Source organism: Camelus dromedarius, chromosome 5 (assembly GCF_036321535.1).
Source record: "Camelus dromedarius isolate mCamDro1 chromosome 5, mCamDro1.pat, whole genome shotgun sequence".
Taxonomy (NCBI): Eukaryota; Metazoa; Chordata; class Mammalia; order Artiodactyla; family Camelidae; genus Camelus; species Camelus dromedarius.
The window spans coordinates 14,352,120-14,372,246 of NC_087440.1; the positions used below are offsets into that span (position 1 = coordinate 14,352,120).

The window sequence follows — 20,127 nt, forward strand, 5'->3', positions numbered from 1 at the left end:
ATGCTAACAACTGCCACTTTGACATTTAACCTCAAAGAAATGTCAGAGGTTACACAATATCCAGTAAGTTCGGCAGATCTGGATAATCAGACTGAAAGGCAGAACACACCAATATATAAATTACGCTGATTGACGAGTCCTGTTTACTGAGTAATTTTCAGTGTTTCTTCTTGATTAGCTCCTTATAAAGCATACCTTTTTTACAGATAAAAATGTAGACAACTTTACTTTTCAGTAAAACTGTGGACACCACACCAAGAATGCAGTAACACTTTTCTGTTTTGGGATTTCTCCTCCATGCCTGCCCCACCTCTTGCTTTTCTCCAGACTCTTAGACACTTTCTGTGCTGGGAATGGTGCCATGATAGGCTCTTTCATTGTTCTGTTGAGTTTTCTATCTTGTTAGTATATAATATAACTAGGCTCACTGTCATACTTCAGAGTACATGTAACCATGTAATATAAAATAAAAATTACTTTAACATTTTTGTGATAATTAGTACCTTACTTTAAGAAATCCTAAAACTCAAATTTCTTTAAAATGTATGAATTTCATTCATGGGATATCTGTACTTGAAGGGAACATAGAATCTTTTTCTATATAGGATAAGAAGGAAATCTGTTAAATACTTTAAAACAAACATTTGTTCCAACTTGTGCAGCAGTAAAGTTCCCCTGAACATTATTTTTGCCCAAAGGGGAAAAAGTTAACCAGTATGAAAATTCGCTGTGATTAGGACTTGTAACTAAGTTTTTCTCATGGATATTTATTCTTTTTTTTTTAATAAGGACTGTCCTTTGGGTACATAAAAAGCTCTGTAATTGAAATACGTGTTGAGAAAATGGAATTGTCACAGTAACACACGACTGTTTTCCACAGTTCAGATGATATCGATTACCGTGGTTCCACTACAACTCTTTATCAGCCCAGCGTGGCGTCGGCAAGCCAGGTGCATCCGCCTTCCTCTCTGCCGTGGCTGGGCAGTGGGCAGACCAGCACCGGAGCCAGTGTGGTATGTGATTTACTGTTAGGTTTGGTTTCTGGATGTGGACTTGCTCAAACGTAAGTTCAAATCACTGTGACCTAGAAATGGTGCTGATGATGAGGGGCAGCGTCATGGTGACAGCTGGCATGCGGGGAGTTTCTGGGTGTCGGGTGCGTGCTTTTCTCACACTCCGAGGTGGTAGGTGCTGTCGTCACCCCCATCATCATTTTATAGATGAGCAAAGTGAGAGGCACAAAGTGGTGAAGCAGAGATGGAGGGGAATTGGCGCCTGCTAGAAGAGTTTGAAGCGTGCGCCAGTAACGTCGTCAGTTACTGCAGTCAGGGGTCCCCTTCCTGTGTTCTGCGCTGAAGAATCTGGAGGTGTTCCTGTGTGTCCTCCGGGAGGGGCACTAGGGGGAGAGGTCCCTTTGTCACTAGATGAAGCGGCTGGGCCTCCTCACAGTCCACACAGGCCAGGGCCGCACCAGAAAGTGACCCTGCTCCCGCAGCCTGTTCAGACCGGTGTCATGTGTTAAGTGGGTCTGAAAATCCCCAAGAGGGTTTATTTCAGTAATAAACCAGTTGTAAGAGAAGAAATGTTCTGAGAATTAGAGTTGGCCTGAAGCATACCCTTCCTCGTCTCTTCTGTGGTGCACAGTATAAATTCATTTTTTGTCTTCTCTTAAAGCTTATGAAAAGGAATCTACATAATGTTAAGAGAATGACCTCACACCCCGTCCATCAGTACTGTAAGTATTTTATTTATGATCCAGGGATTGTAAGTGGCCTCTGTCACTCTGAAGTTGGCTTATAGAATGGGAAGTATTGGAATTCGTTCTTTATCTTTCTTATTTTCTGCTGTTCCTTTTGTCTCAGATCTTACAGGTGCTCAGGACGGCAGCGTACGCATGTTTGAATGGACACGACCTCAGCAACTTGTCTGTTTCCGCCAGGCCGGCAATGCAAGAGTTACCAGGTTATATTTTAATTCACAAGGCAACAAGGTTAGTTCCTGGGAGTTGCTGCTAAATTCCTCTGAACATAATGGTGGATATTTATGAGTAAAACTACATCTAAAAACAAATTCAGTCACTCCGGATTTAAGCAGAGCAGGCAGTTTGATAGTGTTTGTATAGCCCCTTGGCTCCCAATAAAAGTGTAAATCCACAGAATTTTCTGTGAATTAATCATCCACTTACAGATTCTCAATACACTGGGAGGGTAAAGAACCCTGTTTCTGTTGGGTGTGGTGACGGTGCCTGTGCACACAGTCAGGCACCTCAGAGAAACCCTCGGTTTCTTACTAAGTTCCTCTAGAGAAGTTTAGAGGAAAACAATGAGATAGGCGTAGAAAAGCATTTTAAAAGTGGCAGGATATTTATACTACATGGATTTTCTTGAGAATAGCAGTTATCGTCAGAATGTTAAGTGCGGACTGAGTGACTCCTTTTCAGAAATGATTTTTACCTTTGATGTGAAGATCAGAGGCTGTGTTTAATATTTACACCATTCTTACAGTGTGGTGTTGCAGATGGAGAGGGTTTTCTGAGTATCTGGCAAGTAAACCAAACTGCATCAAATCCTAAACCTTACATGGTAAGTATCACTCAGCATTCCCAGAGCACGCCCAGAGGCTGCCTTGTTTGTGAGTCCACTGGTGGGTCTGTTGGGGAAGGGCCCGTTCTGCCCAGCGGCCACAGCCCAGCGGCCACAGCCCAGCACCTGCCGTTGCCCTAGTTTTAGACTGAACTGACTGAAAAGTAAAAACCTTTGCCCTTTTACAGCTTGAAGGGTGACCATTATATTTGAAACATTTTAGGAGCTTTCCCTATGTGTGGTCCTACTTAGGATATGTTTTTGTTACACTTTTATCTGTTTTGGAAACTTTTTTTTTTTTTTTCCATTGAGGTATAGTCAGTTTACAGTGAGTGTCAATTTCTGGTGTACAGCACAATGTTTCTGTCATACGTGTACACAGGCATATTCCTTTTCACTATAGGTTACTGGAAGACTCTTAACTTCTTAATGATAGAGTTTAATAGTGGTTCATTTTACGTACTGTATTAAATACCAACAGATTCCATGTTGCCAGTTTGCTGCAGAATGTTGCCTACTAGACCACAAAACAACCAATCGCAGGAGTCCACTTCATTCATTCATGCAAATCATGTTAAAATACGTGGTGATGCGGACAAGCACATCTGTGCTTGGTAGGGTTGGGACACATGGAGGGGGCAGAAGGTGGTGCTGTTCTGTGCAGAACTTCCGATCTTAATTTTCTTTTCTAGACTGTGTACGTGTTCTTAATTATGCATATGACACCAGATATTTCTCTTAAATTAGTACACTATAGACTGGATCATAAAGTTTTTACAGAAATGGAAATAATCTTCAACGTGTCCTTTTGCCTTCAGCCATATCTATACCATGATAATTCCAAACAGAAAAATGTCTATTTTATTGTAAACTGCCTGACATCCTCCTTCTGGGTCCTCACCTCCAAATTTCTATTCATCCTGATCCCAGAGGGAAAGTCATGCCTGTCCCAGTAGGTGACTCCCCATAGTGCTGGAGCATCCTCAGGTGCTGTTCTGGGCAGCCTTAAACCTGTGGATTGTCTGCTGGACCGCTTTTGACCTTGTTTTTTTAATTGCTCTTCACCTGGGATGAGGGCAGGGCGCACAGAGGTGGTAAGGAAGCTGGTGGATACTTGTATTTTAGATGACAAAGTTAATTTGACTGGAGTCCTTCACGTCTAAGACTAGATGGGCAAGTATGAGCATTTCCTCTTCGGGTAGTGGTTGAATATTATGATTTAATATTATTTAAAGCTTATTAAATATATTTTAGATAATTAGCAGAAAAGTTGTCTGAGCCCTTAATAGAACTAAATTGCTTGGTTAAGTTCCTGTACTTGATATTTTATTCCTTTGTTACATAATCTAAAAAACATAACCTTTCATTCCATGTTTTTACCAAATCTTCTATTTTTAAAAAATTGTTGGGTATTAGCCAAATAATACACAGATGATAGCTAATACTCTTACCACTTATTCTTTATTCTAGATTTGTAAAAAAGTGCTCTTTGCTCATGCATGGAGTATATGAGTGGCAGAGCTGTGTGTGTACTCTACCACATTTTGCTGGACTTTGAGCTAACATGAGCTGTACTTTGTTTCCGTAGAGTTGGCAGTGCCACACTAAAGCCACGAGTGACTTTGCATTTGTTACCTCTTCAAGTCTAGTTGCCACATCTGGACAGTCCAATGACAACAGGTAGGTTGACAGAAGCAAAAAAGAAATAAGCATATTTTAGGCAGAAAGGTATTCTTGCTCAATGGAGTGGATTTCTGTTTGGTCGAGGTTTTCCACGGCAGGAATACAAAAACTTTGTTACGTAATTCTTCAAGAGTTTTCCTTACCAAAAAGACCAAAATTCCTCCTAATGTAATCTATTAATAAGCATGTGGAATTTTTATGTTAAAGGTATTTTTTATTGCTGTCAATACTGTCAGGTTTTGAGCATCATGCTCAACATTTTCTTTGCCTCACCTTGTTTCCTTGGCAACACGTGCCCATGAGCAACGCCCCTCATTTCCCTGCAGTGGTTGCCGCGGGGGTAGAGAAGCACCTCTTCTACTCAGGAAATCGTGTCTCGCTGGAGTGGTCATGGAAGAGGCACGGCTGGGGGATGAGGTGGGGCAGAGTCAGGTGGGCTCATGCGAGACACAAGCGTGTAGTTTGAAAAGGATAAACTTCTGGGAAGAGATACATCCCTGTCCCAGCATCTACCTTCATCCTAGTTGAGAATCACTGCTCTATAAATGTGAGTGAACAAACAGATGTGAGACTGAGTAAGTAAAGATACTGGAGGTGACAAGTGTACCCCTAGTGATGACTTAGCACAGTTGTTTATGATGTATTTCTGTTGCTATTTATTAGAAATGTATGCCTCTGGGACACGTTAATATCCCCTGGAAACAGCCTCATTCATGGTAAGTGAGTTAAATCTGCAATTTTCAGTGCACTGTGACAGAATGCTTTCCTGGAGTTACTTAAACCAGTAAATCCAGTGAATGCTTTTTCACGGGTTAAAAATGGAGAAATACTTAGAATGAATACAATTCTAAGAGTTAACTAGAATATCTGGCCACCTTGCTGAGGTGAGTATGTATGGTCATAGGAATCGGGCTAGCTGGAATGACCTTGGTGTTGTCTCCTATGCAGAAAACATCGTGTGGAGAGTGGGGCTACTAACAGGGCTGTGTAACGAATTAGGTGCAAAGTATTTTTTTTTTAGTTGAGTTACAGTTGGTTTACAATGTGTCAATTCCTGGTGTACAGCACAATTTTTCAGTCATATATGAATGTACATATATTCCTTTTCCCTGTGAGCTACTACAAGATCTTGTATATATTTCCCTGTGCTATACAGTATAATCTTGTTTATCTATTCTACATATACCTGTCAGTATCTACAAATCTCGAACTTCCAGTCTTTCCCTTCCCACCTACGTCATCCCTTGGCAACCACAAGTTTGTATTCTGTCTGTGAGTCTGTTTCTGTTTTATATTTAAGTTCATTTGTCATTTTTTTTTAAGATTCCACGTATGAGTGATATATGGTATTTTTCTTTCTCTTTCTGGCTTATTTCACTTAGAATGACATTCTCCAGGGACATCCATGTTGCTGTAAATGGCATTATGTTGTCATTTTTATGGCTGAATAGTATTCCATTATATAAATATACCACAACTTCTTTATCCAGTCATCTGTCGATGGACATTTAGGCTACTTCTGTGTCTTGGCTACTGTAAATAGTGCTGCTATGAACATTGGGGTGCAGGTGTCTTTATGATGTAGGGTTCCTTCTGGATCTATGCCCAGGAGTGGGATTGCTGGATCATATGGTAAGTCTATTTTTAATTAATAGGCTTTTTTAGAGCAGTTTCAGGTTCATAGCAGAATTGAGCAGAAAATACAGAGTTCCCACATAGCCCTCCCCACCCACACATACATACTCCCCTACCCTCAACATCCCTCCTCACTGTGGCATATTTGGTATAGTCAGTGAACCAACATGAGCACATTATTATCAACCAAAATCCATAGTTTACATTAGGGTTCACTCTTGATGATGTACATTCTGTGGGTTTTGACAAATGCGTAGTGACACATAGCCACCACTATAGTATCATAGAGAATAATTTCATTGCCTAAAAACCCCTTGTGCTCCATCTACTCATTCCTCCCTCCCTCCCTCTCCCCAAACCCCTGGAAACCATGATGTTTTTATTGTTTCTGTAGCTGTGCCTTTTCCAGAATGTCATTTGTTTGGAATTGTATGGTCTGTAGCCTTTTCAGACGGCTTCTTTCATTTAGTAATATGTCTTCCATGTCTCTCATGGCTTGATAGCTCATTTCTTTTCTTTTCCTTTTTTTTTTTTTTTACTGCACGTATATTTTAAAATTTACATATATGTACTGTTCATTGTTTCTAAGAAGGTTTAGAACTTTAGCTTTTTAAACTCACATAGTTATCAAAGGAATAAAGCCAACCACAAAATAAGAATTAATTCAGAAAGATTCATACACCCTGCTATTAACAGCAACATTATTTACAATTGCCAAGATATAGAAACATCCTAAGTGCACATCAGTAGTTGAAATAGATAAACAAGATGCAGTATACATATATGTAATGGAATACAACTCACCTATAAAAAAGAAGGATATTTTGCCATTTGCAGCCCCTCATTCACTTTTTTTTTCCACCTCAAAAACCAGAATTTTATAACTAGCAGAGACATTTCCATTTCATCAAAAACAACAAAATACCTAGAAATAAACTTAACCAAGGAGGTTACCTATCCTCCGAAAACCGACATGACACAAAGAAATGGAAAGATTTCTTGTACTCTTGGACCGGAAGAATCAACACTATCAATGTGGCAACACTCCCCAAAGCAATACACAGATCCAACACAAACCCCATCAAAATACTCACAATATTCCTCACAGAACTAGAACAAACAATTCCAAAATTTATAAGGGACCACAAAAGACCCAAAACAGCCAAAGCAATCTTTCATAGGTCTCTTTCCCCCCTCCCCCCCTTCTTCTTTTTTTTTCTCTTTTCTTATGGTTTGATGACTAGAGAAGGTCCCTTAACATTTGTTGCAAAGCTGGCTTGGTGGTGCTGAAATCTTTTAGCTTTTGTTTATCTGTGAAGCTTTTGATTTCTCCATTAAGTCTGAACGAGAGCCTTGCTGGATAGAGTATCCTTGGTTATAAGTTTCCCCCATCATCACTTTACATACATCGTGCCACTCCCTTCTGGCCTGTAGAGTTTGTGCTGAAAAATCAGCTGATAATCCTGTGGGAGTTCCCTTGTATATTATTTGTTGCTTTTCTCTTGGTAATTTTAATATTTTCTCCTTTTCCTTAATTTTTGTCAGTTTGATGACTATGTGCCTTGGTGTGTTCCTCTTTGGGTTGATTCTGTGTGGTACTCTCTGCACTTTCAGGACTTGGGTGACTGTTTCTTTCCCAAGTTGGGGAAGTTTTCAGTGATTATCTCTCCAAAATTTTTCTCAGATTCTTTCTCTCTTCTCTTTCTGGGATGCCTGTAATGTGAATATTAGTGCACTTCATGTTGTCCCAGAGTTCTCTTAAACTATCCTCATTCCTTTTTATTCTTTTTTCTTTTTTCTGTTCTGAAGTAGTGATTTCCACTAATCTATTTTCTAGCTCACTGATCTGTTTTTCTGCCTCATTTAGTCTATTCTTGGTTCCTTCTAGTGTGTTACTCATTTCAGTGATTTTATTCTTCAACTCTGGGTATTCTTTGTATTTTCTAACTCTTGGCTAAAAACTTCACTCTGTGCATCTGTACTCCTCTCGAGTTCTCTGAACATCTTGGCCATCATTTCTTTAAACTATTTCTCAGACAGGGAGTCTATCTGAGAAAGGCAATCTCCTCATCACTTACTTCTGGGATTTTATCTTGTGCCTTGGCCTGGGAGATATTCCTTTGCTGCCTTGTATTGTCTATCTCTTTTTATTTTTAGGTTAAGTTAGTTATGTTTCTTGACCCTGGAGAGGTGGCCTCTATGGGAGACATCCTATGCATCCCAGCAGTTGTCACCCAAGGGCGAGGGTCCAGCCTGTCCCAGTGGAGAGTCTGGCCAGTTATGTGGATTCCTTCCACAGGCTTTGGGGTTATTGTTTTCTTGTTTCTAGTATCTGCCCCTGCTGGATGAGGCTGGACTAGAGGCTTATGCAGGTTTCTTGGCAGGAGGAGCCAGTGCCTGCGCACCGCTGGGTGAGGCTTGGTCCTGGACCTCTGGTGGGTAGGGCTGTGTCTAGAGGGCTTTGTGGCTTAGGAAGTCTGCTGATGGGTGGGGCTGTGTTCCCACCCTGTATGTTGTTTGGCCTGAGGCTTCCCTCCAGGCTGTTGGGTGGGGCTAGGTCTTGGTGCTAATGGTCCATTTAAGATGTCAGCCTCCAGGAAAGCTCATGGAGATGAACACTCCTGAATGTCTGCCACTAGCTTTTAGGTCCCCAGGGTGAGCCGCAGCTGTCCCCCACGTCCCCAGGAAACCAGCAGGCAGGTCTGGCCCAGTTTCCTATGAAATCACTGCTGGTGCACATAAGTTTCTGTGTACGCTTCTCAAGCAAATGGAGTCTGTTTCCCCCAATCCCGTGGGGCTCCTCAGAGCCAAGCAGCCCTGGCCTTCAAAACCAGATGTCCTGGGGTCTCCTCCTTCCCACAGTGTTGGAACCTTGGGCTGGGGAGCCTGACGTGGGGCTCAGACCTTTCACTCCTATGGAAGGGCCCCTGCAACTAAACTATTCTTCAGCTTGTGGGTCGCCCACCCTAGGGGTATGGGGCCCAATTATTATCGTGAGCACGCCCGTCCTACCTTCTGGCTGTGGTTCCCTCTTTATGTTTCCAGTTGCAGAAGATCTTTTCTGCTAGGTCTAGTCTTTTTTTTTGATGGTTATCTCGCAGTCAGTTGTGGTTTTGTTGTATTTGCGAGGAGAGGTGAGCTCGTGGTCCTACCACTCTGCCATCTTGACTGGAAATCAGGTGCAAAGTATTTATTGAGCTCAATAGAAATAAGATCATTATTTTACCTAATTAAACCTAACCATAAAGTAAAAGTTAACCATATGAGTTAAAAATATGAACAATTCCATTTAAATACTATTCCTTTTAAGACAGTGTTTTCTAGATTGCTGTCCTAAAGACCACTCTTCCACATAATGCTTCCAAGAGTGCTCGAAGCACCAGTGAGGTTTGGTTAAACACAGCCAGGTGGACAGTTTTGGGGGAGAGGATGAGGGGTGGATTTCTCAGTCTTTTATTAGGCTGATGTACATTTTTAAAGATGTAGTTATTCACCAAAAAAATGGAATTTTGCAATTAAATTGGGAAATAATTATTAACATCTCTTGAAGATTTGATTTGCCACATACTAGTTTAAGGCTTTAATCATATTAGAATGAGTCCTGGGAAGGGTAACTCCTTAACTTGCAGCTGGTCATTTTCACGAGTGTAGCTGAGTTTGTTACCTAGTGGAGAAATTCTGATGAGGCTTTGTGTGTGGGCAGGACCTGAGAGAGGGCATCCATGAGGAGAGGGTGTCACTGAGCACCTTACGCTCCACTTTCACATCTATATACTTCTTAAGAGGCAGTAGGACTTAGTTTGGACTTAAACTTCCTATATGTTTTCATTTTGAGATTGTGGGTAAGAACTTTTTTCTGTCATCGTTTGCTATGTTTCAAAATACTTTGATCATATGGTTATAGAACTTAGAAGGGAAAATGTGACAGTAATTTCTGTATCATTTAAATGTGCATTTAAATGTTACCAGAATTGCCAAAACAGACAGTGGGAAAAGCTCTTGACTTTTTTTTTTTTTTTTTAACAGCGAGCTTTACTATTTTCTTCTTTTTTAAAGTTTATTTTTCTTAAGTTTAGTTTTATTTACTTACTTCATGGATGTGCTGAGCATGTGCTGTAGCACTGAGCTGTGCCCTCCTCACTCTTGATGCTTTTCTTCCTCAGGTTTCACCTGCCATGATCACGGTGCCACGGTACTTCAGTACGCGCCCAAACAGCAGCTCCTCATATCTGGAGGTAGGAAAGGATTTGTCTGCATTTTTGACATCAGGCAGAGACAGCTAATTCACACGTTCCAGGCCCACGACTCCGCTGTTAAGGCGCTGGCTCTGGACCCCTGTGAGGAATACTTCACCACGGGCTCCGCAGAAGGCAACATAAAGGTGAGTCAGCGCAAGAGGTGGGACTGTGCTAAGTGTTGTCTCCATCTGCTGTCGAGGCAGGTGGCAGAGGGGTGGGAAACCAAACCAAAACCTCCCCACACTCCTGGGAGTGAGGGCGTGAAATGAGGCCGGGTGGGGACATTGAATGCCTCACGACACTGTTCCTCCCTTACTTCCCTGTGGTTCTTTCTGAACTGTTAGGGGCTAGAAAACGTGATAGTCAAACTCAGCATACTCTCAGGTCATTAAAAAGTGTTAAGGAACACTGTTGTGAGTAAGTGCATAAGTTTAATTAATGCATAGATTTTTTGGGGTGACATTAGTTTGGCTCCACACAACCTCCCCCCCATCCCTCCAGTAGCTGACTGTATAGTTGAGGTGAGGTCCCCAGGGAAGTGAGGTGGCTCTGGTCTTTTAATTAAATACAAGCGAGGCCCTGGGGCAATATAAATGAGAGATGGGGTATATAGGGTTGATACGAAACAAGAGGATGTGAGGAGAGGAATTTGAGCGAAGGGACAGTAACGTCTAAGCAGTAAATGAATCATGTAAATGGTACTATTTCCAGTTGGGAAAGAGGCAGTGGGTGGGAAAGGTGGCTTTAATGAGATCAGTTGGTCCAGGGGAACAGACATGAAGGCCATGCTTTTACTTCTAATCTCTTTCCCTCTCTTTTTAATGGCTTACACTTTTTGTTTTCATTTTTTTCTTTAAACTAGGTTTGGAGATTGACAGGCCATGGCTTAATTCATTCATTTAAAAATGAACATGCTAAACAGTCCATATTCAGAAACCTTGGGGCTGGAGTCATGCAGATTGACATCACCCAGGGCAACCGGATCTTCTCCTGTGGGGCAGACGGGACGCTGAAAACGAGGGTCTTGCCCAGTGCTTTTAACATCCCTCATAGAATTCTTGACATTCTATAGACTTAAAGGTTGGGGCTTTATTTTTATAAACATTTCAATTAAAAAACACACTGTAGAATCTATTAGGCATTTCTGCTTTCCAAGCAGCTGTTAACAGATTGAAAACAATACAGAGAATCTCTGTGTAGAATCTGGACCTGATGCAAGCTGAGTGTTGCCTATACAGGTCGTTAGAATGACTGTGCATGTACCATTTATCATGCTGACGTAAATAAAACAAAGCCTAGTATCGTATGAAGGGAGTTATCCTTTACAGCATTTAGCAAACCTGATTCAGAAAACACTGCGGTTAGAAGTTAGCGTAATAGTAAGTTATAATAATGAGAAGGACCTTTATACCAAATTAAGGAAGAAAGTGTTGCTTGATTCAGGTTTTTCCTCCCATTCTTACCGCTGGCTGAAGCATGCCCGCCGTCTCCGTTGTTGAGGGAAGGATGGTGATCAGGAGCTGGAAGCTCTGGGCCACCAGAAACACACGCTAAGCTTTGGAGCAGCGCGCAGTGACTAGTTCTCTGCCCTGAGAAGTCGTGCCGTTCTTTCCTGCTGAACATTTTTCCCGTTAGTGTTTATACTGAGCTAGTACTGTAACTTGCAACTGAGTGCAGATTTAAATGCAACGTTTTCCTCACCGTTTGCACATTCACATTTTTTGGACTGCTCGTTTTTCTATTTAAATATTTGCCTTCATGTTAGGAATGTAATATGTGGACATGACATATTTGTAGTTAACCAAAACATACCCAGTTAGTACTTCTTTTCTTAGTCCAGTTTAGTACTTCTTTTGACGTATTCAAGGTTAAACACCAACATTTTAAGGCTATGTTGGAACTACACGAATAGAGCATTTCATATCCTAATTAAGATGAATGTTAGGCTTTTTGTGGCCAGTTCATAGTTGATTGAGATTGGTGATATTATTTATTACCACAGCCTATTGTACAAACTATGCAGTTAAATATTATTTGCTTGAAAAATATTAGCCAATGTTATCATATTTTGATGTATGTCCTTGGTTTTGACCAAAAATACGTTCTTGAAATATTGAAACCAATGTCTGTGTGTTTAAATGTTTACCAGCAAATTGTCTCATCATGTTAATGAGAATGTTTCCTGCCTGTGTGGTAAATAGTAAAATATAATGGCATAAAAGCACCTTTCTCTGAAGGCAGTGTAATGTTTTGGGCTGTGAAATACTTATGTAAAAGAAAAATAAATGTTATTTGTTAGAGTTTTACCTCAGTTTGGTCTGGCATTCTTTGTAACATTTTTAACAGCTGAGATAATTTTGATAAAATGCTTGACAATTAGAGAGTTTTTAAGCTATAAGATAGTTCATTCATTTCCAATATTGTCCAGGTACTGTCTGTATCAGAAGCCATTCTAGGAAATGGGATACAGCAGTGACCAGAGTACATGCAGTGTTGGGATTTAGTTGGGCAAGAACTAACCTTACTGTGCCTTTTTGTTTACTGAAACAAGTGTGGATTTTGGTACTAGCACTGGTGAAGAAGCTGGGAATGGTGCTTATGTGAAGTGGTGAGGGAAGGAGGAGGAGAGAGGATGCCTGAATACACAGCGGTACACCTCTGGCAAAAATTATCAACATGTACATACACTTATCACAGTTCTGTATACAGGAACCTGTGTATGTTGCATTGTCTGTATTAAACAGTACCTGCTGATTCAGTCAGACTCTGCAAGATAATAGACTTAAAAAAATTTTCAGTATAGTTGATTTACAGTATTGTGTTAGTTTCAGGTGTACAGCCAAGTTATTAATTTATATGTATATATTTTCTGTCTGGAAGATCTGTCCATTGATGTCAGTGGGGTGTTGCAGTCTCCTACTATTATTATATTCCCATCAGTTTCTTTATGTCTGTTACTATTTGTTTTATACATTTAGGTGCTCCTATACTGGGTGTATATATGTTAATGAGTATAACATCTTCATGTATTGATCCCTGTATCATTATATTGTTTCCTTTGTCTTTATGGCTTTCATTGTATTAACGTCTACTTTGTGTGATATGAGTATTGCTATCCTTGCTTGCTTTTTATTTCTATTTGCATGAAATATGTCATCCCCTCAGTTTCAATCTATGTGTGTCTTTAGCCCTAAAGTGGGTCCTTTGTAGGCAGCTTTTTGTAGGCTCTTGTTTTATTACCCATTCTGCCACTTTGTTTTTTGACTGGAACATTTAGTCCATTGACATTTAAAGTAATTATTAGTAAGTATGTATTTATTACCATTTTAAACCTCGTTTACCAGTTGATTTTGTAGTTCTTTGTTCCCTTCTTATTTTGGTTTTTTTCTTGTGTGGTTTGATGATTTCATATTGATTTATATGCTTCAGTTCCTTCTTTTTGCTTTTTGTGAACCTGTTTTATGTTTTTGATTTGTGGTTACCCTGGTTTTCAAGTGTATTAACCCATAACTATATCTAGTTGCTTTAGGCTTGAGTCACGTAAGTTCAAACATATTCTAAAAGATATAAAATTTTACTACAAAGCTACAGTAATCAAAAGTGTAGTATTGGCACAAAAACAGACATATGGATCAATGGAACAGAATAGAGAGCCCAGAAATAAACCCACAGACCTACAGTCAATTCATCTTTGACAAAGGAGGCAAGAATATACAATGGGGAAAAGAGAGTCTCTTCAAGTGGTGTTGGAAAAGCTGGACAGCAGCATGTAAATCAGTGAAGTTAGAACACTCCCTCACATCATATACAAAAATAAACTCAGAATGGCTTTAAAACTTAAATCTAAGACAAGACACTTTAAACCTCCTAGAAGAAAACATAGGCAAACATTCTCTGACATAAATCTTAGCAGTGTTCTCCTAGGGCAGTTTACCCAGGCAATGGAAATAAAAACAAAATTAACAAATGAGACTTAATCAAACTTAAAAGCTTTTGTACAGCAAAGGAAACCATAAGCAAAACAAAACAACAACCTATGATAGGAAAAAACATTTGCAAATGATGCGACTGACAAAGGTTTAATTTCCAGAATATATAAATAGCTCATACAACTTAAAAAAACAAACACAATCCAAAAATGGGCAGAAGACCTAAGCAAATAATTCTCCAATGAAGACATACAAATGATCATTAGGCACATGAAAAAGTGCTCAATATCACTAAGTATCAGAGAAATGCAAGTCAAAACTACAATGAGGCATCACCTCACACCAGTCAGTATGGCCATCATTATAAAGTCTACAAATGATAAATGCTGGAGAGGCTGTGGAGAAAAGGGAACCCTCCTACACTACTGGTGATAATTTAATTTGGTGCAGCCATTATGGAAAACAGTATGGAGAGTCCTCAAAAAACTAAAAATAAACTTAGCATATGACCCAGCAATCCCACTCCTGGGCATATATCCAGAGAAAAATAAAATTCAGAAGACACAAGCACCCCAGTGTTCAAAGCAGCACTATTTACAACAGCCAAAACATGGAAACAGCCTAAATGTCCATCGACAGATGGCTGGATAAAGGAGTTGTGGTATGTTTATACAATCAAATACTACTCAGCCACAAAAAAGAATAAAATGATGTCATTTGCTGCAACATGAATGGACCTAGAGATCATCATTCTATGTGAAATAAGCCAGAAAGAGAAAGAAAAATGCCATATGATATCACTTATATGTGGAATCTAAAAAAGGGGGCACAAATGAACTTACCTACAAAAAGAAATAGACTCAGACATAGAGAACAAACTTATGGTTACCAAGGGTAATAGGAGTGGGAAGGGGTAAATTGAAAACGTGAAATTTGCATCTCTTGGGGAGTGATGGGAATGTTAGCTATCTTGATTGTGGTAGTGGTTTCATGGGTATATACATCCATCAAAATTCATCAAATTGTATATCTGAAGTAGTGTAGTTTACTGTTCAGGAACCATATCACAATAAAGGTGTTTAAAATTAATAAATAAACCTAATTACCTCCCCCCTAAAAATATAAGTAAAAATAAAAAACAATTTTAATCCCTATTTTACAGGTTAAAAAAAGTTGAGACTTAGAGAAATTTAAAAATGTAACTCAGTAGTGTAAGTATTCAAATTTATTTTGACTTCAGTCTTCCCACCCACTTATCCCTACATTATGTTGTAAGCATTGACCTTCAGATATCTAAATCCTGTACACAGCTTCCCATGAAGTCCATCAGAAATATATCCTGGGCATATATTTATTCAGTAGATCTTTGGACGCCATGGTGGATTCTTTAACTTAAGCTATATATACACACATTTTGCTCTAAAGTAAGGGACGTCAGAATATGCACACTGACATGAAGAGCTAGAGGAAATAAGCTTGTGAGAGACTTTATTATCCCAATCCCTAGAGCAAAACTGTCCCAACTTACTCATCTAGGACAGGATACTTTAAGCCTAAATGATCCGAAAGAGTGCTTTCAAATGCGGGGTCGGGGGAGAAGACTTCCTCCATCAGCAAGTCTTCCTAAAGCAGCAAGTCTCTAGATTAACCCTCTTACTTAAAATAACTGGGGAAAAAAAAGCCAAAATATATAAACAGTGGTTCAGGACATTGGCTATCAGGCATTGAAGGACAGTGATCCCTGAGAGGGAAGCGTTATTATTATCCCAACTTACCACCTGAGCATCTGACTTCCACGCATTCTGAATCTAGGTGCTGGCTGAGATTCTCTCCTTTGGGACAATGATGGGTCTTTGCACACTCTCAACTAGTGGGAGCTGCTTAAAATAAAATAGGCTGCTTGGACGATCATAATGGTTTGCGTGACAACTAAGAGCTAGGCAAGACTGAAGCATAAGTTTCACCTCCTACCCAAGGCTACTACTTCAAGAACAGAAGAAGTGGCTGCTTTACCTAATGCATAGAAACCAACACAGAAAGTGAAGCAAAATGAAGAAACAGGAATATATTCCAAATGAAAGAACAAGATAAAAACTTAAGAAAAAGTCCCTAATGAAATGTAGATAAGTGGTTTATCTGATAAACAGTTCAAAGTAACAGTTATAAATATGCTCACTGAACTTGGGAGAAGAATGGATGAACACAGTGAGAACTTTGAAGACAACATTTTTTAAAGTACCAAATAGAAATCACAGAGCTGAAGAATACGATAATTGACTTTAAAAATGCACAAGAGGGGTTCAATAGCAGATTATATGAAGCAAAAGAAAGGATCAATGAACTCAATCACATAGCAATGGAACTCAGAGCAAAAAAGAAAAATGGAAAAAAAAAGTTAAAATGGCTTAAGGAACTTATGGGACAACATCAAGCAGACCAACATTTGCATTATGGAGGTTCCAAGAAAAGATAAAGGGGGAAGAAACCCTATTTGAAGAAATAATGGCTGAAAGCTTTCCAAACCTGAAGAAGGAAACATATCCAGGTCCAAGAAGCCTAGAAGGTTCTAAATTAGATGACTCCAAGGAGGGCCACAAGACATACTATAATTAAAATGTCAAAAGCTAAAGAAAAGGAGAGAATCTTAAAAACAGCAATAGAAGAAACTTTGTATAAAAGGGAACTCCCATAGTACTAGGAGCTGATTTTTCAGCAGAAATTCTGCAGGCCTTCAGGGAGTGGCAGAATATATTCAAAGTTCTGAAGGAAATAACTCTTCTGGGTAGAGTATTCTTGATTGCAAGTTATCATTCAGAATTAAAGGAGAAATAGAGTTGCAGATAAGCAAAAGCTAACGGAGCTCATCACCACAGACTCGCCTTACAAGAAATGTTGAAAGGACTTCTTTAAGGTAAAAGAAAATGGTGCTAATTAGTAACAGGAAACCCTATCAAAGTATAAGTCTTACTGATAAAGGTTAATACATAGTGAAATTTAGAATATAGTAATATCATAAAAGTAGTGAATTAATTTTATAAAGCTTGTATGAAGGTTAAAAGTAGTTAAAGTGACTAAAATAATTAGTTAAGGGATACAAAGGTAAAAAATATAAAATGTGACATCAAAAACATAAAATGATGGAGGAGAGTAAAAAATCTAGAGCTTTAGAATACACTCAAATTTAAGTTGCTATCAATGTAAAATAGACCATTATAAATGTAAGTTGTTATATGTAAGCCTCATTGTAACCACAAAGCAAAAACCCATAGTAAATACACAATAGAGAAAGGCACCTATACGTACCACTACAGAATTCATCAAGCACAAAGAAAAAGCACAAAAGAAATGTACACAGGAAATACAAAATGGCCAGAAAACAATGAACAAAATGACAGTAAGTACCTACCTATCAATAATTACTTTATATGTAAATGGCCTATAGTCTCCAATCAGAAGACACAGAGTGACTGAAGGAATATAAAACCCAAATCCATGTATATGTTGCCTTTCAGAGACTCATTTTAGATGTAAGGACACACACAGACAGAAACTGAAGGGATGGAAAAAGATACTCTATGCAAATGGAAACTAAAAGAAACCTAGGATAGCTCTACAAAACAGACTTTAAAATAACGCTGTAATAAGAGACAAAGAAGACCACTGCATAATGATAAAGAAGGCAGTTCAACAAGAGGATGTAACATTTGTACCTAGCTATAGTACTTAAATATAGAAAGCAAATATTAACAGACCAAAAGGAAGAAAAAGATAGCAATACTATAATAGTAGGGGACTTTAATATCCTACTTACATCAATGGATAGATCATCTAGGTAGAAAATCAAGAAGGAAACATTAACCTTAAAACAAGTTAAACCAGATGGACTTACACATATAAATGGAAAAATCCACCCAAAAGCAATAGAATGTACATTTTTCTCAAGTGCACATGGAATATTCTCCAGGAGAGACCATATGTTAGGCTACAAAACAAATCTTAACAAATTTAAGACGATTAAAAACATATGAAACATCTTTTGACCACAATGGTATAAACTAGAAACTAACTATAGAAGAAAACTGGAAAATTTACAAATACGCGGAGATAAAACAACATGCTACTTAAACAGGTCAACAACAACAAAATACCTTGAGACAAATAATGAAAATAAAACCTACCAAAACTTAAAGAGATTCAGCAAATGCAGTTCCAAGAGGGAATCTTATAGCAATAAATGCCTACATTAAGAAACAAAAAAAAGTCCAACAAACAACTTAACTTTTCCCTTTAAAGAAGTAGAAAAAGAGAAACAAATGTAAGTAGAAGAAAAATAAATTTAGTAGAAGAAATAATAGAGGGGGAAATAGATGAAATAGAGACTAAAAAGACAATAGAGAAGATCAATGAAACTAGAAGTTGGCTCTTTCAAAAGATAAAATTAAAAAACCTTTAGCTAGACTCACCAGAAAAAAAAAAAACCCTCAGAATCAGAACTAAAAAAGAAGTTACAATGGTACCACAGAAATACAAAGGATCAAACGAGACTACTATGAACAGTTATTATGTTGAAAATTGGACAGCCTAGAAGAAATGGAGAAATTCCTAGAAATATTCAATCTACAAAGACTGAATTATGATGTAACAGGGAATATGAACAGACCAATTACTAGTAAGGGAATTGAATCAGTTATCAAAAATCTCACAACAAACCAAAGTCCATGGCCAGATGGCTTCTCTGGTATTCTACCATACATTAAAAGAAGAATGAATACCAATCCTTCTCAAACTCTTCCAAAACACAGGAGGAAGGAACTCTCACAGACTAATTTTATGAGGCCAGCATTATTACCCTGATACCAAAATCAGATAAAGATGCATCAGAAAAAGAAATTTACAAGTCAATATGCCTAACGAACATCTTTGCAAAAATCCTCAACAAAATGTTAGCAAATTGAATTCTAAAGGATCAAGTGGGATCTGTTCCAGGAACACAAGGATTGTTCAACATCCGCAAATCAGTCAACGTGATGTACCACATTGACAAAATTAAGGATAAAAACCATATGATCATCAACAGATGCAGAAAAAGCATTTGACAAAATTCAACATTCATGTATGATAAAAACTCTCAACAAAGTGGGTGTGGAGGAGAGGTACCTCAACATAATAAGGGCCATATATGACAAGCCCACAGCTAACACCATACTGAAAGGTGAAAAGCTGAAAACTTTTCCTCTAAGATCAGAAACAGGACAAGGATGCCCACTCTCAGCACTTTTATTCAACACAGTAATAGAAATCCTAGCCAGAGAAATCAGGCAAGAAGAAATAAAAGGCATTCAAATTGGAAAGAAAGAAGTAAAACTCTCTGTACTTGCAGATAATATAAGTATGTACAGAAAACTCTTAACAACTCCACCAAAAAACTTAAAACTAATAAATGAATTCAGTAAAGTTGCAGGATATAAAATCAACACACAGAAATCTGTTGTGATTTTATATAATAACCAATTATCAGAAAAATTAAGAAAATCTCATTTTCAATTGCATAAAAAAATAAAATACCTATGAATAAATTTAATCAAGGGGGTGAAAAATCTGTATACTGAAAACTATTAAGACATTGATGAAAGAAACTGAAAATACAAATACATGGAAAGACAGTCCAAGTTCTTGGATTAGAAGAATCAATGCTGTTAAAATGTCCATCCTACACAAAGTAACCTATTGATTCAATGCAATTCCTATCAAAATTCCAACTGGCATTTCCCACAGAAATAGAACGAATAATTCTAAAATTTACCTGGAACCATAGAAAAGCCTTCATATCCAAAGCAATCCTGAGGGAGAAGAATGTAGCTGGAGGCATCACACTTCCTGATTTCAAAACTATTACAAAACTATAGTAACAAAAAACAGTAAGGTATTGGCATAATACAAACACATAGTGTAATGGAACAAAATGGAAAGCCCAGAGATAAACCCACCCACATATGGTCAAATAATTTACAGCAAAGGAGCCAAGTAAAGACAGTGGAGAAAAAACAGTCTCTTCATAAA

General features: G+C 38.5%; 1 protein-coding gene and 1 long non-coding RNA gene across 6 annotated transcripts in view; one reads left to right on the forward strand and one right to left on the reverse strand.

Moving 5' to 3' along the window:
- The window catches only part of DMXL2 (Dmx like 2), a 132,333-nt gene extending 119,889 nt beyond the window's left edge, over positions 1-12,444 (forward strand). For all 5 annotated transcript variants that reach the window (XM_031453059.2, XM_031453061.2, XM_031453060.2 and 2 more), the window contains 8 exons: positions 881-1,013; positions 1,675-1,735; positions 1,863-1,990; positions 2,505-2,582; positions 4,171-4,262; positions 4,929-4,981; positions 10,064-10,281; positions 11,001-12,444. In XM_031453059.2, the coding sequence (XP_031308919.1) occupies positions 881-1,013; positions 1,675-1,735; positions 1,863-1,990; positions 2,505-2,582; positions 4,171-4,262; positions 4,929-4,981; positions 10,064-10,281; positions 11,001-11,210 (973 nt within the window). In that variant the 3' untranslated portion in view covers positions 11,211-12,444. The remainder of the gene's footprint in view (positions 1-880; positions 1,014-1,674; positions 1,736-1,862; positions 1,991-2,504; positions 2,583-4,170; positions 4,263-4,928; positions 4,982-10,063; positions 10,282-11,000) is intronic.
- On the reverse strand, positions 8,908-11,670 carry LOC116153433 (uncharacterized). The gene is made up of 3 exons (XR_004137161.2): positions 11,602-11,670; positions 9,991-10,129; positions 8,908-9,068 (listed from the first exon to the last, which is right to left on the reverse strand). It is a non-coding gene; the product is annotated as an uncharacterized LOC116153433 (long non-coding RNA).
- Positions 12,445-20,127: the final 7,683 nt, after the last annotated feature.